Source organism: Eucalyptus grandis, chromosome 4 (genome assembly GCF_016545825.1).
Source record: "Eucalyptus grandis isolate ANBG69807.140 chromosome 4, ASM1654582v1, whole genome shotgun sequence".
Taxonomy (NCBI): Eukaryota; Viridiplantae; Streptophyta; class Magnoliopsida; order Myrtales; family Myrtaceae; genus Eucalyptus; species Eucalyptus grandis.
The window spans coordinates 25,320,594-25,348,066 of NC_052615.1; the positions used below are offsets into that span (position 1 = coordinate 25,320,594).

Consider the following 27,473-nt stretch of genomic DNA (forward strand, 5'->3'; position numbering starts at 1 on the left):
AGCCGGTGACGCATTGGACTTAACGGCCACCACCGTGCGCTGCTATATTACCTTTTCATTCCTGTCATCGTATCAAGCTAGAGTCCAGCAGTCTGGGCGAGCCTTTGCAATCCTTGTTATTGTTCATGAGCGCTAACAATTTTTTTGCAGTCGTGTGGCTAGCAAGCTTCTTGACGAGATTCCAAGCAATGCCACAGTACTGAGGAACCTCTTAACATGATTACCTCACCCGCCGTCGTTGGAAATTTCCCTTGCCGCTGGTCCACCTCTTGGAAACAAATACGTTAAAATAGGCAATGCTTTCGACCGATTCTAATTCCAATATTTTATTTTCGGATTTGAATTATTTGATTCTAATCGTGATTTGGTAAAATTCTTAGGCATTACCCAATTAGGAGAGTTTCCATATAAAATCGCAATAATCATTAGTTTGAGCTGCGGTCGGATAATTTTTTTGATTTTTTTAATCTTGGTGAATATTTTAATGTTTGTTAAACACCTCTTGCAGATCTTGTCGCCGTTGACGGTTCACGAGACGGAGCTCATGGTGGAGTACGAATAGCTCGAGAGAGGAGATGAAGTTGGGGAGAAAGAGACAAAGCGACACATGAACTCCAAGTGGCCCCCTTGTCGGCCTAGACAACAGACGATGGAGAGGCCTAGATCGCTCTATTTGTGGGGGCGATGGCGGTTCAGCCGTGGCGTGGTTGGCAACAGATGAGCCGGTGGAGAGAGACAGAGAGGGAAGAGAAGGAGGTGGGTGTTAGGTTTTGGTTAGGCTGGGACGGTTTGCCGTGAAGTATAATGCAAATGCATTTGACATACAGCAGTCTAATTGATACTTAGAAATACGAACATCACCCACATTTTAATTATGTTTGCATGTCCAATGAATTCATACTTATAACCAAGTGAATACTTGGTTGGAGGAAGTTTTCTTTAGCATGGGGAAAGAAACAAAAACCTCACATATACTAAACGGAAGCAACTCGAAAACAAAGACCTCACACATACTAAACGGAAGCAACTCGAAAACAAAGACCTCACACATACTAAACGGAAGCAACTCCTTGTCTCATTTTATCACCCTTGGGCGTTGTCCGGCACTCCTTCCTGCTTGGTCCGATTATTGTGTGATGCTCCTCACTGTTCGGTTCCTTTCGTGCGGCAGAACTTCCCATACGCTTGGAATACGCACCGACATATCACTGGCAGCGCCCCTGCGAGCAGCACATAGCGGAACCTCACCGACTCATGTGGCGTCACGGCAAAGATTGCCGACGCATATGTCACCATCATCGAGGCCGTAGCCACCCATATCTCAGGGTGGAGTGGGAACTTGTAAGTGAGATAGACAATGACAAGTAGAGAAGTGGAGAGCGCGAAAGTGTTGGAGATCAAGAACACATAAAAGGCAATTTGACGAGATGCGTAGATTGCCATGCCGGCCGAGTGGCTATCTTCATTGTCTTGCCATACCCCGCCAGGAGGGTTCACGCCTGCCTGGAATGTGATAGTCGCAATCAGAGTAGCGATGATCAGCAGGATGTTCCGCACATCACCCGGAAGGTCATTGTCGGGGTCGTACTGGAAGTATCGGAACCAGTTTTCTGCTATGTTTGTTGGCGGGGGACTCCTTTTTCTTCGATAATTATTGTCATTGCCATCCTCCATTTCAGGTGCCATTTTTTTCTCTCTGAGAGAGAGAGAGAGAGAGAGAGAGAGACTTAAGACTGAAGATGCTGGACTGTGTTTCGGTCGTCTTAGTTATTATAGGAATGTAGAAAGAGAGAAAGAGAGAGAGAGAGAGTGAGGATGCTCGACTGTGTATTGTTTTGGTCGTTTTAGTTAATATAAGAATGTGAAGAATCATAAAATAATTGAAGGATGTGTCTGAACTTTTTCTTGATGAATCCAACCGTTCCGCCCAAATTTCTTCTGGGACAAAATATCTTTTATCGAAAAATATTTCTTTAGCTTTTAATAAGAGGATACATATTTCATGACAATTCCAAAAGGAAATGTCATAGATATACAATGAAATTGAAAGCTTTATTACAAACATAATTACATAGACACAAATTGGAATTTAATCGATTACAAAGCTTGGAGAATACAATAACTTCAATAAGGATAAAGGTAAACAAACAATGTCAGAATTTAATCATTGACAATGCTTGAGACTACGAAGATAATACATCAGAATTTAATTGATGACACAATACTCATAATAAAATACATGCCAGAATTTAAGTAACAATGCGAATCTAGAAATTACAACTAAACAATATGTCGGAATTTAATCGACAATGTGAGTATGGAAATTTAAAGTACATTGTATGAAAATAAAAATAAATGAAAGATAGTAGTTTTGTTTGATTTGTGCCGGGGCTCTCGTGTCTGGTTGGTGGTATTTATAATGGTTTTTGCCATAACTTCTCTTGAGAGGTATCCCAGCGGTTGTACTCATGTTTCTTCATAACCAAAAGTTCTATGCCCATATTATCATAATCCCATAATCGCCTCATTGGCAATGTTGAAACTAACGTTTTGCACTAATGTGAGATGAATCAAACCCAAAGCTTGCTAATCTAACAATTCCCACTTTTCTTGCTTCATAGAATCTAGTTTCTCTCCAAACAAAGCCTGATGCAATTTTTTTTTTTTTGATACAACACATCCTCGATTTGCATTTTCCAAAAACCAAAGTCGTTGCCATCGAATCGATCAATCTTCACATTCCGCTCATCTATATTTGTTCCAATTGATTCGCCAAAACCAATATCTAATACCAATTTTTAGGAACGTAAATATATGAAGAGAAAAATAGAGAAGAAAAACAAACGAGAATTTTTACGTGGAAAAAACTTCCCAAAATTAGAAAGGGAAAACCACGGTATGCACTAGGCAATCTTTCTACTATTAGTATTAGAGTTACAAGTTCAAGAGTTACAAGCTTCAACATTATAATTATAAAAGATATTGTCCTTATATAAAACAAGTCTAGGGCATACACAATTACGATAGAAAGTACATGCATGCCATTAGCAGTAGTAAAAGCCCTATTATTTGCTTTAACATGACAAGATGAGTGACTTCATGGGAAGTGTCTACCCCCAACAAACTTTTTCTGTGATTAAACATTATTTTCCTCTATCAGACTCCATAGCTCTATCTACTTTTGCTGTTGTTCAAAGTTTAATACATGTCCAAGAACCTTTTTTGTGAGTGTACCCACGATCCAAAATTTTATGAGACATTGACTACGCATCCATAATATATATTATAGATTATTTATTTTGACCATTTTTTTTAATGTTTGAGTCTTGAGTAGTGGTAGTATCTCTTTGATATAGAAATCAAGTACGTTCCTATTTTCAATTAGAGACAAACCTATGTCTCCCAAAGCAAATATTTTTTTTCATTCCTATTTTCTCATATTTGACCTTCATAGAACATTAGCCTCAATTATGTCTGCGAATTGGCAATTAGTGTCCTACCAGAATCCCATCGACATTATGTGAAAGTAGATCTGAATTCTTTGTTAACAGCAAAACTGCATTGGCAATGGGTTATTTTTTTTTTTTTTTTTTAACTCAACCCTTTTTTATGTATGTTGGCCTAGGCTTTGCTCCCACATTGGTGCTATGAATAATTTTTTATTAGTTCATTAGAAAGCGGACTTATTTTTGTTGATAGACTCTTTCCACTCTCTGACTTTGTAAGAAATAGGAAACGGCTCATGGGACTCATGGACCATGTCACTTCTAGAGCAGGTAATTTCTCATACGACTATTGCTTGTTAATTTTAACGATTTGCATCTGATGTCCGCGACAATCTGTTATGTTCCTTGCCTTCCAAACTGCCGTTGCTTGTGCGAAGGTGTTGACAGTTGCTGGTGAGATATATAGTCTTGTGGTACCTGAAGTGTATCTATAAGTCTACACAAATGCTTTTGAAAGCTTAAAAAATGAAAGTTATAGTAGCCATTATTTACCTAAAAACATGGGGTTTAGATTTTGCAATGGTCAGCTCTTTATAATTATTCTGTGCCCTTCCATGTTATACTCCAGTAATTCTTGGGTAATATAACCAGCATACTAAATTAATATAGTACATCGACAAAACATTTAGCTCAATAAGTGGCGAATGGATAAATGACAATGCTGTGATCCATGTATTCTTACCGTTGTCTTTGTCCTGTTGCCGTTTACCTAGTTTCTCATGTTCATGGTTAGAGTTATCTGTCTACCATCATTGCAACTTACCTGCCTATCTCAGCAAGCACCGTGATTGGTCGAGGTGTTGTTGAATTTCGTGATGGAGGACCTCTAGTGAGAAAAAGTGCTGCAATGAGTGAGTTACACATTTCCGTGTCATGCCTTCTTTCTTTGCGATATTGAGGTGAAAACATGTGACGAATCACTTTATACCGTTCGGAGATTTTGTTCCCCTTTTTCCTTCCACAAGTCTTATAGTATTCTTCTTTATTATATTACCAACCAACTTTTGAGACACGCACATAAAATTCTCTTTCTTGTCTGTTCTTTCCCTAAACATGTGGTTGAAGTATAATACTTTGAGTCTGCAGAGAAAATGTGATTCTGCTTTGCAGCATCTGCAGAGAAAATGTGATTCCGCTTCGCTGCAAGACACTTTGCCAAGCCATGCTATTGTGGTGTAAATTTCTGCAACTTCTAGGAAAATAAAAGTAAAAGATATCATAAATGCTATAACTTTCGTATGGTACTCTTTTTTTTTTTTTTAATCATTTAAATGTTATCACTTATGTATGGCACTCTTTTGAGTACCATAATTCTTTTCACGATCACTTGAGTGTTATATAAATTTTTAATCAATTGCTTGATTATTATAATTTTTTTTAAAAAACGTTCACTATAAGCATTAAACTACATCAAATTTCTGGTATTTGAGTGAACATTTTTAAAAAATTTTGACACTTAAGTGATCAACTAAACATAATATTTTTTTAGAAATAATGGCAATTAAGTGATAAGAAAAAAAAAGTTATAGCACTTAAGTAAACGCCCTATAAAAGTTATTCTTTTTTTTTTTTTTTAGTAAAGGTAAGAATATATTGATAAGCTAAGGACAAATGTACACAAACGGCACCAAAACTTACACTCTCATTGCGAACAAAAGAGTGGAAGGGAGTCGTGCAAAAGCCTCAAGAAGCAAGGACAGAAAGAGCGCAAACAACAGACACAACACGACCACCAGATTCAGCCACCAGACCTCCATGGACGCCTGGGAATCCGTGAGCCAAAACATCCGCACCGGAGACGACCGAGCAAGATCAAATGATAAAAACCCAAAGGGTTACGTGAAGATAATAGGGTCGAGATTCCAACCCCTCTGAAGACGCCGATTCCTTGGATTGTCAAGGACATCCTTGTAGGTAATTGCTTTATCTTTAACCATCTTTATCAAATGGTTCTTCAAAGCGGGAATATCAAGAGATTCCCCTCGGAAAATCATAGCATTTCTTTTCTTCCAAATTAGATAGCAAAGAGCTCCAAAGGAATAGCGAGAAAGACCGTGAGAGAAGTCCTTACCAGCAAGGAATTTCATAGCCCAAGCAAGGTTTTCTGCCCAAGTGCCGTTCCTCCACGGCAAATTGCACCTAGTTGCCCAAAAGTAGATAATGGTATTTGAAATATTGCAATCAAAGTACAAATGGTTGTTCAAGTCCGGCTGAGTATTACAAAAAGTGCAAGCCGAGTAATCAATCATTCCATATGAGAGGAGAAGTGACTGCGTTGGCAAGCGGTTTTTAGTAATAAGCCACAAAAGGAATTGAAACCAAGGGGCTACATCCTTATCCCACACAAAAGGAGTCCAAGGTGCTTTGGCTTTAGAAGCTCTGATGACGTTCCAAGCAGAAGCTACGGAGAAGGCCCCCGAAGAATCATGACGCCACACAAAACGATCGCTATCAACCGAAAGAGGAGGAAGCGAGAAGCCACAATTCTCTAACCGGACTTTACAGGATCTACCAGCATAAGAATATAAAGAAGCCACAGTCGCCTTTGCAGGAACGTCGAGGTCCAACAAAAAAGATTGAGGAACTTGTAGATGAAGAGGGCCACAAGGCAACTAGCTATCGAACCACAATGAAGTAGACCGGCCGTCACCGACCTCCCAACCGAAGGATTGTCTACAACAGCCCCGAAGATGAAGGATCTTCTTCCAACTCCAGGCACAAACTGAAGGCTGAGGGGCAACCCAGAAGTTATGTTTCTTTAAAAAGTTGGAGTGTATCCAACGGCATCACAGAGATTCCTTATTCGTAAGAGGATCCAAATAAATTTCAGCATTGAGGCTTTGTTACAGTCCTTGATAGACTGAATACCTAGGCCCCCTTCCTCCTTAGGCAAACAAACATCCGCCCATGAGACTTTTGCACCTCCCTTATCCAAGGAGGTGCCTTTCCAAAGAAATCTACGAAGAATGCTTTCAATCCCCAAAATAACCGAAGAGGGCAAAGTGAAGACACTAGCCCAAAAAGACTGAATAGCGTGAAGCACTGACCTTATGAGCTGAAGTCTTCCAGCAAAAGAGAGGAACCTGTGGGACCAAGAGCGGGCTCGCGCGGTAATGCGGTCAATTAACTGAGTACAGTCAACCTTAGTCAACCTCTTTGAGATGATCGGCACTCCAAGATATCGAATTGGAAGTTTACCTTCCTGAAAGCCAAATTGCTAGGAGGATTCTGTTGCACAAAGCAGGATCGCCTCCTGAAAGAAAGATGTCGCTCTTATTTTTGTTGGGGAGAAGACCACTCCATGAAGAGAAAATGTCGAGGCTTCTTTTAAGGATCATAGCTAATTTCCAATCTGCTTGGCAAAAAAGGAACACATCGTCTGCAAAAAACAGATGAGTGAGCTTGGGAGACTTACATCTCCAATAACATTTGAACTCTTTAGCCGAAGACCTTTGATTCAAAATTCCCGAGAAGATTTTCATGATCAATGTAAATAGATAAGGTGACATTGGGTCGCCCTGCCTAAGGCCTCTGCCTCCTGGGAAGAAGCCATGAAGCTCCCCATTAATAGAGATAGAGAATCAAGGTGTGCGTACACAAGCCATAATCCGGCGAATAATCCACAGAGGAAACCGGAAGGCAGTAAAGGTAAGCTCTAGGAAATCCCAGTCCACAGTGTCATAGGCCTTGCAAAAATCCACTTTGACTGCACATCTTGGGAGGTATGGGTCTAAGTGGAAGCTTGCAAACAGCTCTTGAGCCAATAATATATTATCCCTTATCCTTCTACCCTTCACAAACGCATTCTGGGACGGACTAACAATATCCTGAAATACAAGCGCAATTCTATTGGCCAAGATCTAGGTGATAAGTTTATAGATAGTGTTGCAGCAAGCAATCGGTATGAAGTCGTTTACTTCACAAGCATTCGGCACCTTGGGAATTAAATTTAGGATAGTCGCATTAACTTCTTTAAGAAGACAACCTACTGAGAAGAAATCTTTCACAGCCTCTGTAACTAAAGAGCCCACAATATCCCAGTTACTTTTAAAGAATTCTGCTGTAAAATCATTTGGACCGGGGGCTTTTCCCTTCGCAAGCGAGAACAAGGTCTTCTTAACTTCTAAATCAGAGACAGGCGAAGCTAGGGAACATACCTGGCTATTGGATAGCGGCTTTCGAATGAGAGAAGTAAGCTCTTGAAGATCAGGCTTAGCTAAGCCAACTCGAGGAGCAAATAGATCCGAAAAGAAAGATAGAAAAACTTGGGGCACCAAATCAGGATCCGAGATCACCGTACCTGCAGTGTCTTTGACAGAGAGGATACGGTTATTGAGATGTCTACTTTAACACAGTTGTGGAAGAATCTCGTGTTGCGATCTCCTTCCTTCAGCCATCTAATTCTTGATTTTTGCTTATAGAACGATTCCTTTTGACCACGAAGGTCTATAAAAGCACAGCGCTGCCCTCTTTCAAGTTCAGCTAGTGGAATATTTTCAGGATCCAACTAAAGGAGATGCTGAGTAGAACGCAAGGCTTCCCTCGCTTCAAGAGTTCTTAGAGAAATATCCGAGAAAGCCTCCAGATTAAGATCCTTGAGGCGAGATTTCAACAATTTCAGCTTCGAGACTAATTTAAACATGGGAACTCCCCAAACTTGACTATCCCACACCTGCAAAACCGTAGAATGAAAATCCGGGTGATCAACCCAGAAATCAAAGTACTTAAATGGCTTCCTCCTTGGACGCAGATCCACAACCCTGACAACCATAGGAGTATGGTCAGAAATTCCAGGATTGAGAAAAGACGCCTCCGAGTATGAAAAGTCCATTCTCCATTTAGAGTTGACAAGAACTCTGTCAATTTTTCGCATCTTCCTATTTGCACCTGCCGAAGTTGACCAGGTAAATCGAAGGCCAGAGTACCTGAGATCCTCAAGTTCTGTTTGGTCCAGACAAAGCTTGAATTCATCAAAACAGGGGATCCAGGCATTAGAGGTACCAACGCGATCAGAAGGGTCCTTGATTGCATTGAAATCTCCCGCTACTATCCAGGCATAGTCTTGAAAAAGATCGTCACAATGGATAAGATTAGACCAAAGAGGCCTCCTCCGCACAAAGGAATGCTCTCCATAAATAGCAGAAACACAGCAGGTAAAATTAGAAGATAACCCCTTCACGCACCCATGGATGGCTTGGTCATTTGAAGAGATCAACTCAAAATTGACGGTAGCTGGATCCCATCCAATCCAGACTCTACCGCGAGGAGCAAAATAATAGTTCGCAATCCAATTCCAACCTCTCAAAATATTGGAAGAAATGGAACCAAACAAAGGCACTGGGACTTTAGTTTCAAAACGCCCCATAAGGCAAAGCTTATTAGCAACAGCAAACTTCCTAATCTCCGCCCTTCTGACAGGGTTCATAATACCTCTAACATTCCAAAAGCCAAAAAACATAGAAGCAAAAGGATAGAATTATTTCCGCTTGGCGTTCCTACGCCTACCTCTATTTGGTTTCGAGTCCTCCGCAGGCGAAGGTCCCGGCGAGTCAGGCAGCAAAAGGAGAAGCTGATCTTGGCTTGAACCAACCCCAAGAGGTTTCGAAGGACCACTCAAAGGAGCGGGTCTAGGCGTGTGGCCACCGTCTTCATTAGATGAATTGCTGGTATCATCTTCCTAGTCTCCAGACGGCATTATGGAATCCGGTGCCAAGTCAGAAGCCTGAGTGTTTTTTTCAAGTGGTTTAGCAGGGACTTTAGGAGGTTTTTGGCCAGGCACAGCTTCCTTCAGGTTGCGAGACAACCCCTCCTTCGAGTATGGTATCAGAGAAGCATTCAGATTCTACGGCTTATGCTCCTTCTCTTTGTCTTTGACCTGATTCCCATGCTGAGTAAGGTCACTTTGGTGCGATGGAAGAGGTTCCTCCAGATCCACAACCAGCTGAATGAGAGGAAAGGAACCACCAGAGGAGCTCCTGTTCTGTCCTGCATCAATTAGAGATTCCGGAAGAGGGACCAAAGGCATACCCGAAGACATTCCCCTTTAATCCTCATACGCCACCGAAGGTGGTTTGGTTTGCTGAGAGATGCTCCCACTTGCGGCCTTGCTAAGAGGTTCAGACTCCTCTGAAGGACGACCAGCATCAGCGCGTTTTGTTCCAGGTCTACCAGGCCTACTAGCCGTTTCACAATTGTGGCCAAAAATGCCACATCCAGCACAGGCAGTGGGTCGCCACTCAAACTCCACTCCTATTTCACACTTCGTACCATTATGGGTTGTCTCAATCATTTTACAATCAGGTTGATCAGCAGTAATTTCGATGCAGACCCTAGCAAAGGTAAGGTTGCTCACCTGCTCTGTTCTCTTATCCATATAAAGGGGTTTGCCAAGCGCACTTGCAACCCTCCCGATGAAGTGGGCGGACCAGCACGAAAAGGGAATATTCGATAGTCTAACCTAAACAAGAACCGTACGGTGGGTCTCCCTTCTCAGCTCAAGACCAGGGGACCATTGTTGCAGGACAAGTGGTATTCTAGCAACCGTCATCCGACCACTTTCAAGCACACTTCGGCGGAATTCCCTATCAGGAATGTGAAACATAAAAAGACCTTTGCCATTTGACATGAATTCAACAAGGTTCGGCCCCCACACTTTCTTCATAGCCTCCTCAACTACCTTAAAAGGCATTCGGCGACCAATGAAGTAGCCCATTAAACATTCAAACATCTTGGGATCTGCAGCTTCCAGATCTTGATCAATGATCTCAATCACAGGTCTATTGTTAACCATATTCGGTGGGGTATACACCAGATCGTAGCCCTTGGCCACGGTTCTTGCCACTGCAACCCACGATTTCCCTGATGGATTCTTAGACGCATCCCTGCCCTGAGGCTTAGCTGAGCGGGACCTTCCTTGCTGGACAGGTCGCGCCCCACCATTTGGGCGAGGAACTCGCGCTTCGTTCGGACTAGACATGGTGTCCGAACTCGAATTTCCTCCCATAATAGTTAACAACGAAGGTTCCCTAGTCAGAATGGGAGGCCCACCATGGGAACTTGTCCCTTTCTCCTCATTTCGAGCCCTCATCGACTCCGATTCCATCTTAACTAATGAATCACAGCAGCAAGCAGGCGGGTGGAACCCTAGCCATAGATAGCCATGCGAAACGAGGAGAGGAGACGTACCAGGAGACGATGCCGGGGGGTTGAAAGAGAGGCAAGAGGCGCCCCTTTCCCCTAAAATATTGGCCTAAACAAACGGGCAACACCCCTGGAATCAGCAGCTCGAATTGCAGAAGGAACAGTATCCAGTCGCCCAAGAAGAGAGAAGCGTGAACAGTTATAAAAGTTATTCTTTTATCCCTAACTTCTAGTATAATCCCAAAGGTGACGATTGCAGTCGCGGTCCTTTTAACAGCAAGTCTCTTCCTAGAACATTGTGCCTGTGCTAGTACTGCTGTGGGCCTAGACTATGAACCTTGAATACGTTGGCATAACCCATTTGAAGCTTCTTCAATGTGGCTTCATTTTTTAAGCAAGATATCAAGGAAAGAGTATCTAGAGAGAAGAGGAACAGTATCTTGGCGAATGATTAAGTAGTAATTATTGACAGGAATGATTTCCATGCTACAAAAGATTAAATTCCTCATAGAGGAATGTCGGGTTTTAAGGATGATGTAACAAATCGTCGATCACAACCCTTTTGATGTTTGCTTTACATTTGTGTAAACAAACATTTGTGTAAACAATCTCCAAAGGATCTGTGGCACCTTGCTACGCTAATTTCCAATGTCCAACCAATTTGCGAGATATTTTGGAGAGTTTTGGATGGGACTTAGTAATTATGTCATTTGTCCTTCTTTAATAGTTAGAAATCTAAATGGTTCATACTAAATATTTCTCTACACTTGAACATCAAATAACATAATGTCACAAATTAAATCAACTGTAGAGCTTGCTAAGTTCTTTCTTGTTATAACCGTACCTAATATAATTGATAGATCTATTGACCTACCTTCTTGATGTTTTGGTACTTTTTGTTGTTATCGGCAAAGGAATAAAGTGTTCTACTACTTAACCGGCAAAGAGAGTTACTTTATTTTATACTCTTTCACTTGAATTGAAATTCACAATTCGTTTGATGAAAGAAGCACAAATAGTAAAAGAGAAAGGGGTTGTCATAGGACAGTATCATATAATGTCACATTTAGAAATTCTTATGAAAAGTGAAAAAATTAGTGGGCCCACAGAAAAGAAACCCAGTCTCTCATGTCTTGAATAATGACACTTCAGTGCCAAGTAAAGACATAAAGAAGGAAAAGAAAACAATAATGAAAGAAAAGAATAAAGTTATGTGTGCTTTCCATTTGTGTATTTTTTTTTTTAATAAATGGACAATAGGGAGGTTTGTTTCCATGCTTCTTTTACTTGCCATAGACATCAACTACCTATCTGGAAAATTTCAAACTATCGTGTCATTCAAATATTTAAGCAACAAATCATTCTCCTAAATTCTTTGATTCCTACTACTCAATTCATTAGGAATCTAAAATACTTCTCCAAAGTACTTTAGTTAGCTGTTTTAACTTACCGTACTTGTTTCTATCTGGAATTCGTGATCTTCCGATTCGTTAATTTGGTTACTGCAGTAAAATCATTTTGAATCAGTTGTTGGTTAAACGCCACAAAAATGACAGAGATTTTTTTTTTTTTTTGGAGGGGGTGTGGGGTTGGAGAGAGAAGCCCTATTGTATTGTTCATGTTGCCATGTTAGACGAAAAAAGTTCTGCATTGGACTTCTTTTTTATAAGAAACACCACGTTTTAATAAAAATTTCATATAAAAAACATAGAATATGTTGGGATTTACTACTAGAAGCACTTGAGTAATCATTTTTCCATCTTGAGTAATTACTTGAAAAATTTCGGCACAAAAAAGATATGATATTTAGTTTTATTTTCCTACCAATGCTCTTTGAAATAGATATTGATAAGGATTGGTAAAGTATTTAAGCTAGATCATGGTAAAATGTCCTAATGGTTTAGAAAGCATGCGTTTTTAATGGTTCCATTCTTTTGAGAATTATTTTCTGCACTCAAACCAATTCCAAAAATAAGAATTCGCTTGAGAAGTTGCACGCCCATAGATAAATGAGAAATTAGGGGATTGGAATATTTTTAACATTGATACTGACTTGGACTTAACTGTTCTTTTTTTTTTTTTTTGGGTCTATGTCATTAAAAAATCGAAACCTGTATTCACATAATAAATTTATCCAAACTAGTTTTCGTATCACATAAAAACCTTCAACACATTTTACCCAAACTAATTTTTGTCTTATGAAAAATCCCAAAATTGATAATCTGACCAAAGATTACCCTGACCGTTTGATCCTAAACTATTAATGGATGATATATTTGACTTAGGATTCCGCCTTGGGGCAAATATGTTATGAGGAACTAGATCAAGATTGTTTGCAAGATGAAAATAGAGTTTAGGATAAATATATTATGAGGTATTGATTTGAGATTTTGATGGTAATAAACCTATTTTTGTTGCATCTTGTATGGCCAACAAGATAGAACATAGAAGTATTTGAAACATGTTCTACGCCTTATATATGAAATTTAACCATGTTGAATTTAAGGCAGAGGATTACGAAATCGAGATTGCCGAGCTTCCTCCTCTACAATCTTATGGTGCAGGAGTTGTAAACCCATGACATGGTCCGCAATTACATTGTGCAGTGATTTATGATTGTCATTTGATCATGGAGCACCCAAGTTTTTAAAGTCGGTGATCTAATGAAAATTGCATTTACACGAGAAAAATGGATGTAACATAACGGATGAAAAAGCATATAATGATATGGTGTTGTCATTGTGGTGTAATATTGCCGTACCATGCTTTTGCGACTTACTCAATGCTACCATTTGCATCCTTTTTAACCTTTGATCCATTTCCTACAAACCAAGCTTTACATCGAGGATAGGATTAGATTGAAGAACTTGGGTGAAGCTAGGAAAGTCAAATTCATCGTCTCTGTGTTGACATCTCATTTGAGTCAATAGTTTAAGTATTTATTCTTGTAAAAGTACCCAAAAAAATAAAAAATAAAAAATAAAAAATAAAAAAAACAAGGGAATAGCAAAAAGAACTAAAACGATAAATAGGCAACCAAATAATAGTCAAATCAACAAATAAAAAAGGGATCTAATATGGTCTTGGTCTATTTTCTATAGCCCCGATCAGCTGGCACGGCCCATGTCCAAATTCGCTGATCACAAGAGAAAAAAGAATAGAAGAAAAATTGCCCTGGAAGAGAAGCTCCGTTCGAGAAGCTTCCGCATTCTTCCCCCACCACCGTTGGAGATCGCCCACCTCCTTCGGCTGTCGGACGGTGCTCGCCTACTCTAGCCGTCGTCGATCCTCTGTCTCGGGAAGACACTGATCGGAGAGAAAACCAATTTTTGAGGCACGCACGCCCGCCTGAGAGAAAAACACCCGGGCAAGGACGATCGAGCAAAGGGGGAAAAGCTTGCACCCCCGTCAGCACGCGTCTTTGGAGTTTCTTTTTCTTCGGTCATCCTCATCCACCGGTGATCATCACGGTTTACCATCGCCGGCCATCAACTCACGTACGGACTGTAAGAGAACTAGAACAGAAGGCAACGGTTGAAATCACTCTAGAGGTTTTGGAAGCGTCCAGAAGACACTCTCTTTCAGTGATTTCTTCTGAATCCTTTCCTGCCTCTTCGTTGTCAACCGTGTTTTTGGCCGTCAAGACTTGAAGCAATTCGCGTTTTTCTGAAAACTTCATTACCGGTGCTCATCCTCAGCAGCGACGTTTTCTGGATCCTCCCGACTAAATAACCCAAATGACGTTTAAGGCCCAGACCTCTAAGGTATAAGTTTGACCCACATGCGAACCGGGCCCATCCCGTGTCCCCCTCAGCGAGGGCTGGACGAGGCTGCCCCTCGCCAAATCCGACTAGGGGCCTTGCCAACGACCAGTGAGGGAAAAGAGAAAAAAATAATACAAAATTCGAAAATAAATTTAAAAATTTTAATAATATCCACATCAGTGCCAGTCGTATCACGTAGGACTATTGATGTTCACGCCAGTAATTTCCAACTAAAATTAATCTAATTGACTCAATTGGTATAAAAGTGAAAATGTTTAATTTTAAATTGATCCATTTATATGTTTAAGACTAAATTAATATCAATGTTATGAATTTTTTGGGTACTTTTCTCGTTAACAGTTTATATCAATGAATGGTTAGGCTGCTTGAGGGCCACTGCTCCTCTCTTTGCATTAGCAAGTGATGCATATATTCCACACACAAACATGAAAGACAAAGTGAAATAATTGTTTTCAGCATGAGTGGGTGATTGAATTTTGATAGGCTGATATAGTGATGCATTTTTGGGCTCGTGTACCTAATTATTTGATGAGGTTATTCGCTGGATTGACTTTGAAAGTTTTGAGATTACACAGAAAAATGATACTTGCACTTCCATGAAGGCTTATCAAGCTTTTGAAATAATAGGATAGGAAGGATCTTCCACCACTCGTGACTCTTGCTCTTAACAGATGCTGAAAATGTTATGGCACTTTCTATGCCGAGAAAGAGAGATGCATAGAAGCAAGAAGGCCAAGTCCCAATTCAACGGCAACTTCAACTATACGCTACCAGACAACTAAACATCACATTCTTTCACAAAACTCCAGGGGCGTACAAACCTTCATCTTGAGCATGGCTATCTAGCAGGTGATCAATCCAACGATTGGCGTTGGCAGTTTTTAAATTGGACAGATGACATAAAAGTGCTCGAAATCGACGGCTAAGAAAGCAAAAAAGAAAATTTCCTGTGCCCAAGGTACGGGAATGTAGAACGGGCCCGTATCTTTAGCTTGCGTAGCGACCAAGGAATGGTCCCCGTAATGAAAAAAGCAACTTGCATCGGAAGCCCAACCATAAGCCTTTGGATGTATCTCTGGGAGACCTACGTGGCACCGACGAATGAGCCCCGTGGTCCGGGTAATCATAAAATAATAAAAGAGTGAAGAGAAGCTTCCTCGCAACAGAAAAAAGGGACGTTTCGCGGGTACTGCCGGTGGGTCTATGCAATACACTATATATCCCGAAAACATAGGATAGCATCATCCCGATCGTTGCGACTTGAATGAAACATCCCACAGTCTGTATCGGCTCTTGACGCTGCCTGAACATAGTTCCTTCACAATGCAAGAATATTGCCATGATGGAGAAGAAAAACGCCCAAGTGTTACAATATACAAAGGCTTTGAAACTTGCCCTCTCACCGAGAATCGCCATTCCTCGATCTGGTCCATCGTTGTTATAACCTCCGGGCACTGTGAAGGCCGCAGTGAAGGTTACTGTGGCTATGAGCCCTGCCACTAGTAGTTGCATATCCATAATGCCTCTTTTTGACAAACCAAAATTATCTCGGTTGGCAATATTACTTCCTGTGTTTATAGACACAGATGGTTGACCCTGAACGAATTGCTTATCTAACCTCTTCTTACCATGTTCAGTAAACCAAACTTGAAAACTCGGGATTCCATAAGATCCTTTCAACATTTGACGAGCCATTTTAGCAGAAATGCTCGCCTAAAAATGTACAGAATGAATGAATTAGTGAGTGAAAGTTTCCCGATGAAATACTTCCAGACTCTCACTTTACACACTCAAAATCCATCTATAACAAACAGAATTTCCAACGAGTCCAAAAACGTTATGAGGAATTCATTCAAATTATCTCTTTTAGATCAAATTAAATGGTATATAACACCTGTAAATTGAGTTTCATGGAGTAAACAATTACAGTTTCGAGTATGCTATTTCAGTCATGATTTATTCTCCATTTTTCTTTTCGTTTTCCTTTCCTTTTCTTTCTTTTTCTGCTTTACGTTATCATCTAATTTTAAAGGATTCCAACCTTGAATGTTTTGCATTGTTTTTTACATAACCAAGACAGACAATTGCTTGAGAACTAATTGAAGGCCAGTTTGTTGAACGGATTTGAAACTTATTGAAATATTTTGTTCTGCTGATGATATAATATGATCAAACATAATATTTACAAACGTATATGTGCTTATCAACCAAACAATCGAATTAACTAACATTGAAATTACTTTGCAAACTGATTGGTCTTAAACTATACATTGTTATTTGGATATTTTGTCACTGAATGATTATATTGAAGCAAAATATACAAACTTAAAATTGTTTTTTGTTATATGCATTTAACTGTTGGCTATTAGTATGATATTTGGTTTTTTCATGTAATCGGATTGGAAAAAGGGCTTTAATATGTGGAAATGAGTTAGATGGTTTAAAAATATAAGCATTTGTTGGATATATAAAGACTTCTACTTTTAAATACGACCTTTAGCTACTGGTAAGATAATTATCGCGTCAAATAAAATATTTATATGACAATGCAAATTCCTGACTATTTTATAGATTACAAATAAAATTTTGAATACGACTTTTTAGCTACAAATTTTTGTGATTTTTGCAATACCCACATATATGGCTTAGAAGAAGAAGAAGAAGAAGAAGATATGATCATACACATTTATTTAATAATAAACAAAAACATTATGTACCAACTCATATATTGAAAGAACCATAAAGACTTCAAATAATGATTTTACGTTTATTGGCTATTATATCAAATAATATTTTAATCACTAAACTATGTGAATTGATGTTGATATTTTGTTGTAGGAAAATGATAGAGGAAGCGTTTGTATTTTTGTCCAGATAGTAATAGTTAATTTACTAACTAATATTAAGTGAAGTGGGAAGGAACGAAGTTTTGAGAAATGTGGCTCAACCACAATGTTCAATTCTGCCTAATTTTCTTATTTATTTATTATAAGATATGAAGTGTGAAATCACTTCATTCCGAGCCCCTTGAGCCCTTATTTCATATGTGTGTCTCACTCAATAAAGAAATCTATGCTACTATTTGCTACGGAAATTGAAAATATAGTCAATATGCTTAAACGTTTGAATAAGCAAAAGAAAAAGGTTGACGCAAAGACTTCAATTGGGTAGTTTGTTTGCACCTGAAAGAGCATTACTTGGGCCATAGTTTCTAAACGATACTGAAGAAATTACTCTACGAGTGAACAAATCTGGCTCTACAGTGTTCAAGCAAACATACCTCTTTATGGGCAGAACAAATGTCAAGAGCAGTGAAATATCCTTATTTTTGGTCAAATGGTCCACCCTCTTGTCTTCTCCAAGTATGAATATGATGCCGTATTCTTCATGAAGTGCAGCCAAATGCAAAGCCGTGTTTCTTCGTTGCCTTGTTCGTTGATAAGATTCTCTAGGTTTGGCATCCCTAGTATGTACTCGACTACATTGTTTTGTCCACCGATAATAGCTGCATGAAGAGCCGATTGCCCTTTGGTGTTTATCATGTCACAAGCATTAGGACAGGATCTAACAAGCTCATCAATGACATTGATACAGCCATGAAATGCTGCAAGGTGAAGAGCTAATTCCCCTGCTTTGTCTAATTCATATGCCACAGAAGTATCGTGTTGCAAGAGTAGTCGAACTGCTTCGACTTTGCCCAAGTAAGCAACGTAATGAAGAGGCGTCCATCCCAAATCATCTTTTTCTTTGATCGCTTCTGGTCTCTTCTCCATGATTTTCTCCCAACCTTTGCAAATAAAATGGGAAAATTTCATTATTTGGTCTGTTTATAGCATCTTGACATACATATTAAAGTTGCCCTTCATCCCATTAAGTTTTCCCCATTTTGTCTGTACTAGGAAGGACTATGTCATGGTAACTGTGAAGTTTTTATAGCGATCTTGTGTAAACGTGTAGAACCTAATTGCCTTCAATTTAGCATAATGCAGAAATTTATAAAGTTTATAAATTGATAAGTGAAATAGTTAGAAATTCGCGGAGTTATTTGAGAAGAAGCTTCTCATATTTTCGGCAACGCATCTAGGCTAGAATAAAAGACCAAGCCTTTTTACTCTGGTGCCAATAATTTTATTGAAAATATTGTGCCCAACTCAATTTTATAAGAGAATTTAAATATTGAAAGAGGACTAGCACCTTCGACATTTTCAAAAGTAAAATCATTTCATCCCTTTCCTTTCAAGTCCTCATAATTTGCCCTCGAGGGTTAAGAAATTGAGCATGTATACCCTGATCTTGTGGAAATGTATTGCAATGTGCTCAGTCACCATTTGTAAACTTAAAATAGAAAGAAAAAAAAAGCGGTATAATTAAGAAAAATGTAAGAGAACTAGATCTAGAAAAACATGTAGAAAGAAATTAGCGGGTGAGATAGACTATTAACAATACTATTATCAAAATAGCGATTTTTCTGCATGAATGTATAATTTTAAATTGATACTATTTTTTTGGTCCACACTCTTAAGAGAAGACGAATCGGTTTAAACTTATTTTTAATAGTCAATGAATAAAACAATAAAAAGAATGCAATGAGATAACAACTCCAATCTTTTCACAACATAAACCTCGCATATAACATAATCAAGAGGCATGTCTTTGGGAAAAAAAGTGTATGACCTTTCACCAAAACCAATGGAAAATAAATAAATAAGTTTTGAATTTACTATTATATTTATTGAAAGCTAGGATAGATGGCGGCTCTCACTGCTGACACCATCACTCTCAGCTAAGAGAAGCCCTTGCACAAGAGAGAACTCCCGTTAATTTTTCCTTTAACTAGGCTTCGTATCTTATGATACTTACTGGTCAGTGAGAGAAAAATTCAGACGTGTAGAGCTGTCAAACCCTTAGGGCCCTTATGAGAGGATGACGACAAGAAAGCACTCGATCAACTCAATGGTACGAGAAAGTCCTCGATATGCCGCAAGATAAAGTGCAGACTCATCAGCGGCATTAGTAATATCACATAGTTGAGGATCTTCTCCAATTAGCAACTCCACCGCCAAATCATGACCTCCTCTTATTGCATAGTGTAGGGCGGTATCCTTATATAAATTCTGCTTCCGAAATAGCTCTTTGCATGCGTCAACTTGTCCATTCTCAGCGACCCAATGAAGTGATTTTGACAAATCAGTGAACATTCGAATCGCTCCACAGCTTCCCACTTTAGCGGCAACGCGTAAGGGAGTGTCTCCTTTATAGTTACCCTGCCAAAGAAGTGATGGTCCCAATGGACATTGAAGAAGATGTTCAATGAAATTTACCTATTTGTATTGAGCCGCAAGATGAAGAATGTTGTTCTCCTTTGGTGTTGTTTGATGGAAAAGGTCCTCTCCATTTTCCAAAATTATTGTGATCAAGGAACCAAAGTCTCCTGATTTTGCAGCCTCATACACTTTAGGATGCATTCTCGCTCTTTGTTTGTTGTTTACAGGACACTAAAAGTAGTTGCACAGGAACTTATCAATATAAGCAATTAGTTCAAGCGAAAAGAACTTCTTTGAGCTTTACAAGAGGAATCAATGGAAGGGAGAATGTTGGGGAGGAAATATTTTCATGCTTCTCAAGTGTAATTGAAAGGAGACTTATATGTATATCTATGAAACGTGAATATGCCAGGCGTGTTCCTGTGAAGTTTTTATTCTCTCGAGAGCAACTCTATAATAACGATATAGGGCGATCAAGACAAGTACGGGAAAAAAAAAACATAATAATAATAACCGACGACTAGGTCTCCCCGACAGCTTCCTTTCCCTTTTTGACTTTGGGACAATGTGCTCTTCCCTGGATGGGTGATAACCTTCTTTGTTAATATTCAAATGAATCTTCGAGGATGGTGTCATCGAAATAGGAAAATCCCAATGAATTCATATTTAAAGGCCGGGATTATCCAATTACTCAACTTGATCAACTATTGTCATCCAAATAAAAATAGTTTATGTACAATGTCACTCCCTCCACAGTTCCCAGGATAAAGATTGGTCAAAAGTGAACCTATGAGTTCAAGAGCGAGGAATATATCTAATCTTATCAAGATGACTTGACTAAAGAAGCGATGTTGGATAGGAAATATCCTTCAATTTTTCAATAGAACTTTTTTTAGCTTTCAACTAGACTAAAGGAAAGATATTGGGAAAGACATTTTGTGACATCCCGATTTTTCTCAAGTTTATTTTCAGTCAATTGAGTTGGGCAATTCATCTGTGCATATAACTCGTTTCTCAGAGTTGGCCACTCACGAGAGAACTAGTTTATTGAGCGAAGTAATTAAGGAATTGTACCGCGTCAGACTTGGGGACTGTCACCCACGGGTCGGATGCAAGAAAATTTCCCCAAAAGCTACTCAGTGGACTAGGCGCGCTAAAATCGCACTAGAGTGAAATTAACCGTGAAATTGAAATTGAATTCTGAAATTTGAAAGTCAAAGGGTGTTGCAAATCTTATTAGGAACATTGGATTAATTCATGGACTTTAATTTAGACTCAATTAGAAGAGAATTGATGGAAATTGAAATAATTAAATTTGCAAGAAGTTGGACCCCGGCGGAAAATGAATTGGACCTATTGGAAGATGTTGTGAAGATTTGAGTTAGTGGAGAGTGACATCAGCAGGTGATGTCATGGTGGAGGCCAAAATTAAGGAGAGCTTGACAAGTGTCACAAGCCAATTGGCTCACCAAAAGTGGGGGTGTCCCATCCACTTCATCTTCAACCTCTAGCACCTCGGGAAGGGGAATTCGAAATTGGGAGAGGGAGAGAAAGGATCCGGCGAACTTGCAGCTGGTCCGTCCGCCCCCTTCGTCGCGTCTCCGTCGCCGCCGTCTCGCTCGCCATCGCACGCCGTCGCCGTTCGCCGCTCGTTCGCGTGTGAGGCCCCGGGTGCGAGCTCGTCGCGTCTCCGTCGCCGCCGTCTCCTAGCCTGAGCTGCTGGTCGCCGTCCGCCGAAGCTCCCGCCACCGCCGTCCGTCCACTCAAAGCCTCCGCCGGTTGCTGCTCAAGCTGTCGCCGGTTCTCCTCCACCGTTCTCCGCTCGTTCGCCGCCGTTCCACCGCCCCTTCAAGTCGGTTAGTTGCTGGAAAGAAAACCAGCATGATCTAGCATCCTCGGAGCTCCTTTTGGTCCCCTATAAGTGCTCATTTGGTCTTGATCCATGTAGGTTTTTCGTCGGCGTCGTCGCGCTCTTCGCCGGAGACCTGTCGGAAAGTGATTCTGGTGAGTTTACCTCACTAATCCGCGATTAGCGAGTTAATGATGCCTTAAGTATGTTTAGTTCAAGTTGATTGAGATTAGGTGGATAGATTGGCTTAATTAGACATGGATTATATTAAGGTGATTAATTAAGGTAAAAGGGTGTTTAGTTCAATGGTTAAGTATGTTTATTTTTAAAATAAACCTTGATGTGACTTAAAGGAGTTTATTTATGATTTAAATAAATGCTTCGAAATTGTTGGATTATTTAATAATATATCTTATTCCGAAATTCATTAAAATATTGTTTTATAAAAAAAAAACTTGAAAAATTTATTTTGATCCTAATTGCTCAGAATTTCATGCCGATCGCTGCTATGCATGTAGAATTTAAAATTGATGATTGGTTGTGGCGAATTGAGTGTGATTGCGATTTATGAGGATTCTTTAGGAAACCCTAAGTGTGGGAATTGATGGGAGATTAGCCGTGATTAATCACCTATTAGAGGTCGTGCTTAGTGAGGCCGTGATTAATCACTGATTGGAGGTCATGCCTAGTGAGGTTGGGATGGACCACCTATGAGAGGCCTAATAAGGCCGCGATGAACCACCTAAGAGGGATCGTGCCTAATGGGGCCGTGATTGACCACCTATTAGAGGTCGTGCCTAGTGAGGCCGTGATGGACCACCTACGAGAGGTCGTGCCCAGTGAGGCCGGGATGGACCACCCATGAGAGGTCGTGCCCAGTGAGGCCGTGATGGACCACCTAATTAAAGATCGTGCCGAGTGGGGCCGTGATTGCCACTGGTTATTAAGCCTTCCTATAGGGTCGAGATTGGAAGTAGTAAGTGATTCACTAGAATGACATGTAATCGACCGAGTCGATTGATCGCTGAGACGATCCCCATGATTGAGCTGTGATGATGATGTGATTGTATCTTCATTGTTGAGTTATTAGAATTACACGTGGTTGAATTATATAAACTATGCTAACTTGCAGATGAGGGCTAAGACGAGGTAAGTCTTCTTGATGTTGTGGCTAAGCTGCTTTGGGGCGTATTTACTTTCTAATAGGGGTTTAGGAGGGGTGAACTTGCTGAGACAAAGTCTCATCCCGGTTTGGGGAAAAATATTACAGGATCATAGATGGCGGGACCCCCAGAGAAGAATGGCCTCCCAGTGCAGATCATCGAACATGTGCGCAGCGCCCCTGATCCTGGGAGCCATTGGGTCTATGAGCTGATCAGGGCTACCGTGTGGATCCAGGAGACTGAAGATGTTAGGGTGCCCCATAGGTATAGGGCTTGGTTCCGTTTTGGGGCCAATGGTTTTAGGATTGGTCCGCTTGACAGTTTTGACATCCCCCTGGCTGTGATGGATGCTCTTCTAGGAGAGGGTGTGGCTGACCTTCCCGATGGTAGGGTGGACAACCCACCATCTCCGGACCCTACGCCGTCAGACGTGGAGGATGTGGGATCGTCGAACAAGTCCAATTAGTAGTTACAGGACCGTTCTTCTTTTTGGTGGGCTGATCCTTGTTGTGTAGGCTAACCCTCTTTTGATGCACATAGATTCTGACCCATTTTTGGTGCATAGGCCCTGGATCCAGTTGATGTATGTAAGCCCTGGTTTGTTGATGATATATGAAAGTATGTTGTTTGATTTTGAGTTGATGTTCCTGCTGTCCTATCCCGTATGCTTTTGTAAGGGGTTTCTTAGTACGTTCCGCTTGCACATTAAAAAGTAAAATCAAGGTCGGCGACACTACCTGAGAATGTCGCATTTGCATGACCATGGCGGGTTGTTCACGTGTCTCGGGGTTTGGGGCGTGACACATTTCTCATAACTTTTCTAAGGAGCCAACTAAAGACAGGATATGGACAAAAATTTCTTTGAACTTTCTAAAAGAATTGGATTAAAAAGAAGATGTTCGGGAGCAAATTCATTTGAATTTCTTTAAGGGAATTGAAAAGGAGATTGTCATGTTCGGGAGCAAATTCTTCCTTGCGGCCTAACTAGCAGCTTAGCTTGCTGTTGTCAGTCTGGTTTGCATTCTATTCAAAGCATTTTTCTTCCTCGCCACCTTCAAGGGCAAGGGATTAAATGAAAAAGAAGATCGCCTAGTGCCCGAGGGGATAAGGTTGGCCCTTCTATGAGTAAGACATACCAGTTATATATATAAAGTACGACCCTCCTGTAGAAAAAAGGGAATGATCAATCAATGGTTTAGATAAAATATGAATTTCTGAGGTGGAAGAATAGTTTCCGCAAAACCAAGTCGGTCTGTTTCTCTAAATTTGCCGTTCTGCCTCCGCTAATATAATAAGAAAGTGGACAAATCTTGTTAAACATAGGATGGACAAGTAAAAAAAAAAAAACCAAAACAATCAACAGCCCTCCTGCAGATTCCTAATTTATTTCGACTTTTATTCCACCTGGTCTTCCACTTATGAGGGCTTCTTATTTTATTTTAACTTTTTGACTTTTGTCCCATCTGCTCTTCCACTTTTGAGTTGTCTTAACTTTTCTTTTTGGATTTTTGAGGCACCTATTCTTCCATTTTTCATCAAAAGCAAAATCATTACGCTTCCACGATATTTCCTAAAGCGGGGTAACTTTAGACTTCTATGCCTTCCCAGGGAGTACGTAGCAGTGAGAATTATCGTCGAAAGTTCTTCAGCCAAGTGAACATTCTCTAAAACCTATAGTGAATATAAAAAATTAAACAAAGGTGAGTCACATAGGGACAGATATGATGAAAACACATAATAAGGAGTAAAAAATCGCAGCCCATTATTGAATATAGTTACTATTATATTTACAAAGTACTAGCGTAGAAGGGGGCATTGCTGCTACCACTAGCAGTCTCGCCCAAGGGAAGTCTCGCGCTAGGGAGAGAACTTCGGTTACTTGGGTTATCATTTGTTTAAAGTGGGTTTAGAATCTTGTGATACTTACTTGATAGTGAGAAGGTCACTGCAGCATGCAGAGCTGTCAGTCCTTTAGGGCCCTTATGAGAGGATGGCCACGAGGAAGCACATAAAATCGGCTCAATGATATCCCAAAATCTTTGATGTATTGTGAGATAAAGTGGGGACTCATCATCAACATTAATAATATCACATAGGTGAGGATCTTCTTCAATAAGCAATTCCACGACCCCCTTGCAACGTCTTCTTATTGCAAAGTGCAACAAGGTATCTTCATCTGAATTCGGTATCCTAAGTAGCTCTTTTTATGCATCAGGTTGATGTATTGCTTTCACTCGATCGATAAAAACTCGAACCATTTCATGGCTTCCCACTTGGGTAGCAACATGTATGGGAGTGTCTCCTTTGTTGTTACCTTGCCAAAGAAGGGATGATCTCAATAGATCTTGAAGAAAATCTCGGATGAAATTTACCTGCCCGAATTGAGCCGCAACATGAAGAACGTTGTTTCCATTTGGCGTTGTTTGGTGGAAAAGGTCCTCTCCATTTTCCAAAATTATTGTCATCAAGGAATGAAATTCTCCTGACTTTACAGCCTCATACACTTTAGGATGTATACCCAATCTCTCTTTCATTCTCAAGACACGCGGTAGTTGCAAGTGAACTTATCAACATAAGCAATGAGTTCAAGTGGGAGGAATTTCTTTGAGTTTTTCAAGAGGATTTGTCACGCCCCGATCCTCATGGCATGCGCACATCCCTTATCTTTGGTCAGTTTAAAATTTGCAATAACCCAGGACTATGTATCGCCGACCCTTTCATTTATATATGCACATGCGGAAGCAGTCATAAAATCCCCAAACAATAAAGCAATGAGATATACAAGTAGGACTAGGAAATTGAACCTGAAAACCAACACCCTTATGCTCATATACAAGCCATACTAAATCGATTGGTTTCTACTCAAATTGATTTTATAACAATCGTCATCAGAATCCTACTCCGGATGATCCTCGGGGTTCTCCTCCACGTACTCCTCTTCGGGTTCCTCAACAAGGATCTCCTCATCAGATTCATGCTCTTTAGGCTCCTCATCCAGGTCCTGAAATGGTTATTTAATAACCATTGAGACAACGTCTCAGCAAGTTCTACCTCCTAAGACCCGATTAGTAAACTAATACACCTTAGGGCTGCCTATGCACAACATGAGTTAGAGGACTTACCTTGGCCTCAGATTCCACCTGCATATTAGTACAGATTAAATAGGCACCCAAGCAATCCCATCACAGATCGAAGCATCGATCAAATTGACCTAGTCGATTTCACGTCAACAAGACCACTCACGGTCATTTCTACTATTCCAACCAATTTACAACATCAATTCAAGGCAATGATCAATCGACCTAGTCGATTACATCTCAATCAACCATTCACCGATCATTTCATTCAATCAATCAATCCACAACATCAAATCAAGACAACGATCAATTGACCTAGTCGATTACATATCAACAAGACCACTTCCGGTCATTTCAACTATTCCAATTCAATTCCCAATTATGAATCACGGTCCTTAGGACACAACTTAATTATAGGTGGTAATCACGGCCCCACCAAGCAATTTTCTTAGATTTAGTGGCATCACGGCCCCACTTGGCAACCTTTAATATGTAGTGGCATCACGGCCCCACTCGGCAATGTTATATGTAGTGGCATCACGGCCCCACTCGGCAACTTTTAATATGTAGTGGCATCACGGCCCCACTCGGCAATGTTATATGTAGTGGCATCACGGCCCCACTTGGCAACTTTCAATATGTAGTGGCATTATCAACCGATGCTCGGTTATTCTTCAATTAATAACCAAAGATGATTCAATTTAGGAATAAATCCTAAAATCATTGATAAATCAATTTAGCACAAAATCATGCTCAATTAAATAAACAGATGTACAACGACAATCAGCACGAAATTTCGATCGCTGGCCATCCTAGTTGAATTTTCAGAAAATAAATAATTAAATAATTAATTCCAAAAATTAAATAAATACATACAATAAATTCAATTTAGAATAATATAAAGCTCAATTAAATAAACAGACTGCACCACGATCATCAGCATAAAATTTGGGTCACTGGCCATCTCATCCTTAATTTCCGAAAATAAATAAATAATTAATTAATTTCGAGGATTAAATAATTAATATTAAAAACTCAATTTAACTCAAAATAAAGCCCGATTAAATAAATGGACTTCACCACAGTTATCAGCATAATTTTCCGGTTCCGGATCATCTCAGTTGAGTTTTCGGAAAATAAATAATTATTTAATTTAATTTCGAAAATTAATATTTAAATACTAAAAAATCTCACTTAGGCTCGAATCGCCTAATTAACACCCGATAAGAGACGGGAAAAATCCCAAGAAGCATCCAATAAATACTACAAGCAATTCTCTATCTAATTACACTAATTATTTCACTAATATGCAATGAAATTAACTAATAATTGCTAATCCATTCAAATCTAACAACCTAATTACACTTAATTAACACTAATCAACCTTTAAGTGTAATTAGTAAACTAAGAAGGCATTAGTGAGTAAAACTCACTCAAAACGACGGGCTCGACGCGAGGATCGACTTTCCTTAAAGCGGGCCGAGCATCCGGGCTTGGGAAGGCGGCCAAAACGAGCCAAAACCCACTGTCATACCCATTTTCTGCAACCCTCTGATCACTACTGGTCGGGGTAGATTCGGGGCTGGTTGAAGCGGCCAAAGGCGGCTGAGGGCGAGGCAAAGCTCTGGCGAGGTCGACGGTGGCCGGAGGTGATCGGGTGGCGGCCGTAGGTGGCCGAACGGGACCGAC

General features: G+C 40.1%; 2 protein-coding genes and 1 long non-coding RNA gene across 3 annotated transcripts; all 3 read right to left on the reverse strand.

Moving 5' to 3' along the window:
• Positions 1 to 937: 937 nt before the first annotated feature.
• On the reverse strand, positions 938 to 1,674 carry LOC104442889. Its single transcript, XM_010056265.3, has one exon. It carries the CDS (start codon positions 1,672 to 1,674, stop codon positions 1,144 to 1,146), a length of 531 nt encoding a protein of 176 aa, XP_010054567.2. The 3' UTR covers positions 938 to 1,143.
• A 13,998-nt stretch (positions 1,675 to 15,672) lies between these two features.
• LOC120292570 (ankyrin repeat-containing protein NPR4-like) lies at positions 15,673 to 18,204 on the reverse strand. Its single transcript, XM_039310831.1, has 3 exons — positions 17,914 to 18,204; positions 15,835 to 16,144; positions 15,673 to 15,734 (listed from the first exon to the last, which is right to left on the reverse strand). Exons 1-3 carry the CDS (start codon positions 18,202 to 18,204, stop codon positions 15,673 to 15,675), a joined length of 663 nt encoding a protein of 220 aa, XP_039166765.1.
• A 7,202-nt stretch (positions 18,205 to 25,406) lies between these two features.
• On the reverse strand, positions 25,407 to 27,254 carry LOC120292440. Its single transcript, XR_005550265.1, has 2 exons — positions 27,218 to 27,254; positions 25,407 to 25,708 (listed from the first exon to the last, which is right to left on the reverse strand). It is a non-coding gene; the product is annotated as an uncharacterized LOC120292440 (long non-coding RNA).
• Positions 27,255 to 27,473: the final 219 nt, after the last annotated feature.

Bases quoted from the DNA above. Each gene is read 5' to 3' on its own strand.
- LOC120292570 (XM_039310831.1), bottom strand. From the start codon at position 18,204: ATGGAGAAGAGACCAGAAGCGATCAAAGAAAAAGATGATTTGGGATGG. The intron at 16,145-17,913 runs GTAGTCGAGTAC...GTACATTTTTAG, and splicing joins TTATCGGTGGACAAAACAAT to GCGAGCATTTCTGCTAAAAT. The intron at 15,735-15,834 runs GTGAGAGGGCAA...AACTATGTTCAG, and splicing joins TCGAGGAATGGCGATTCTCG to GCAGCGTCAAGAGCCGATAC.
- LOC104442889 (XM_010056265.3), bottom strand. From the start codon at position 1,674: ATGGAGGATGGCAATGACAATAATTATCGAAGAAAAAGGAGTCCCCCG.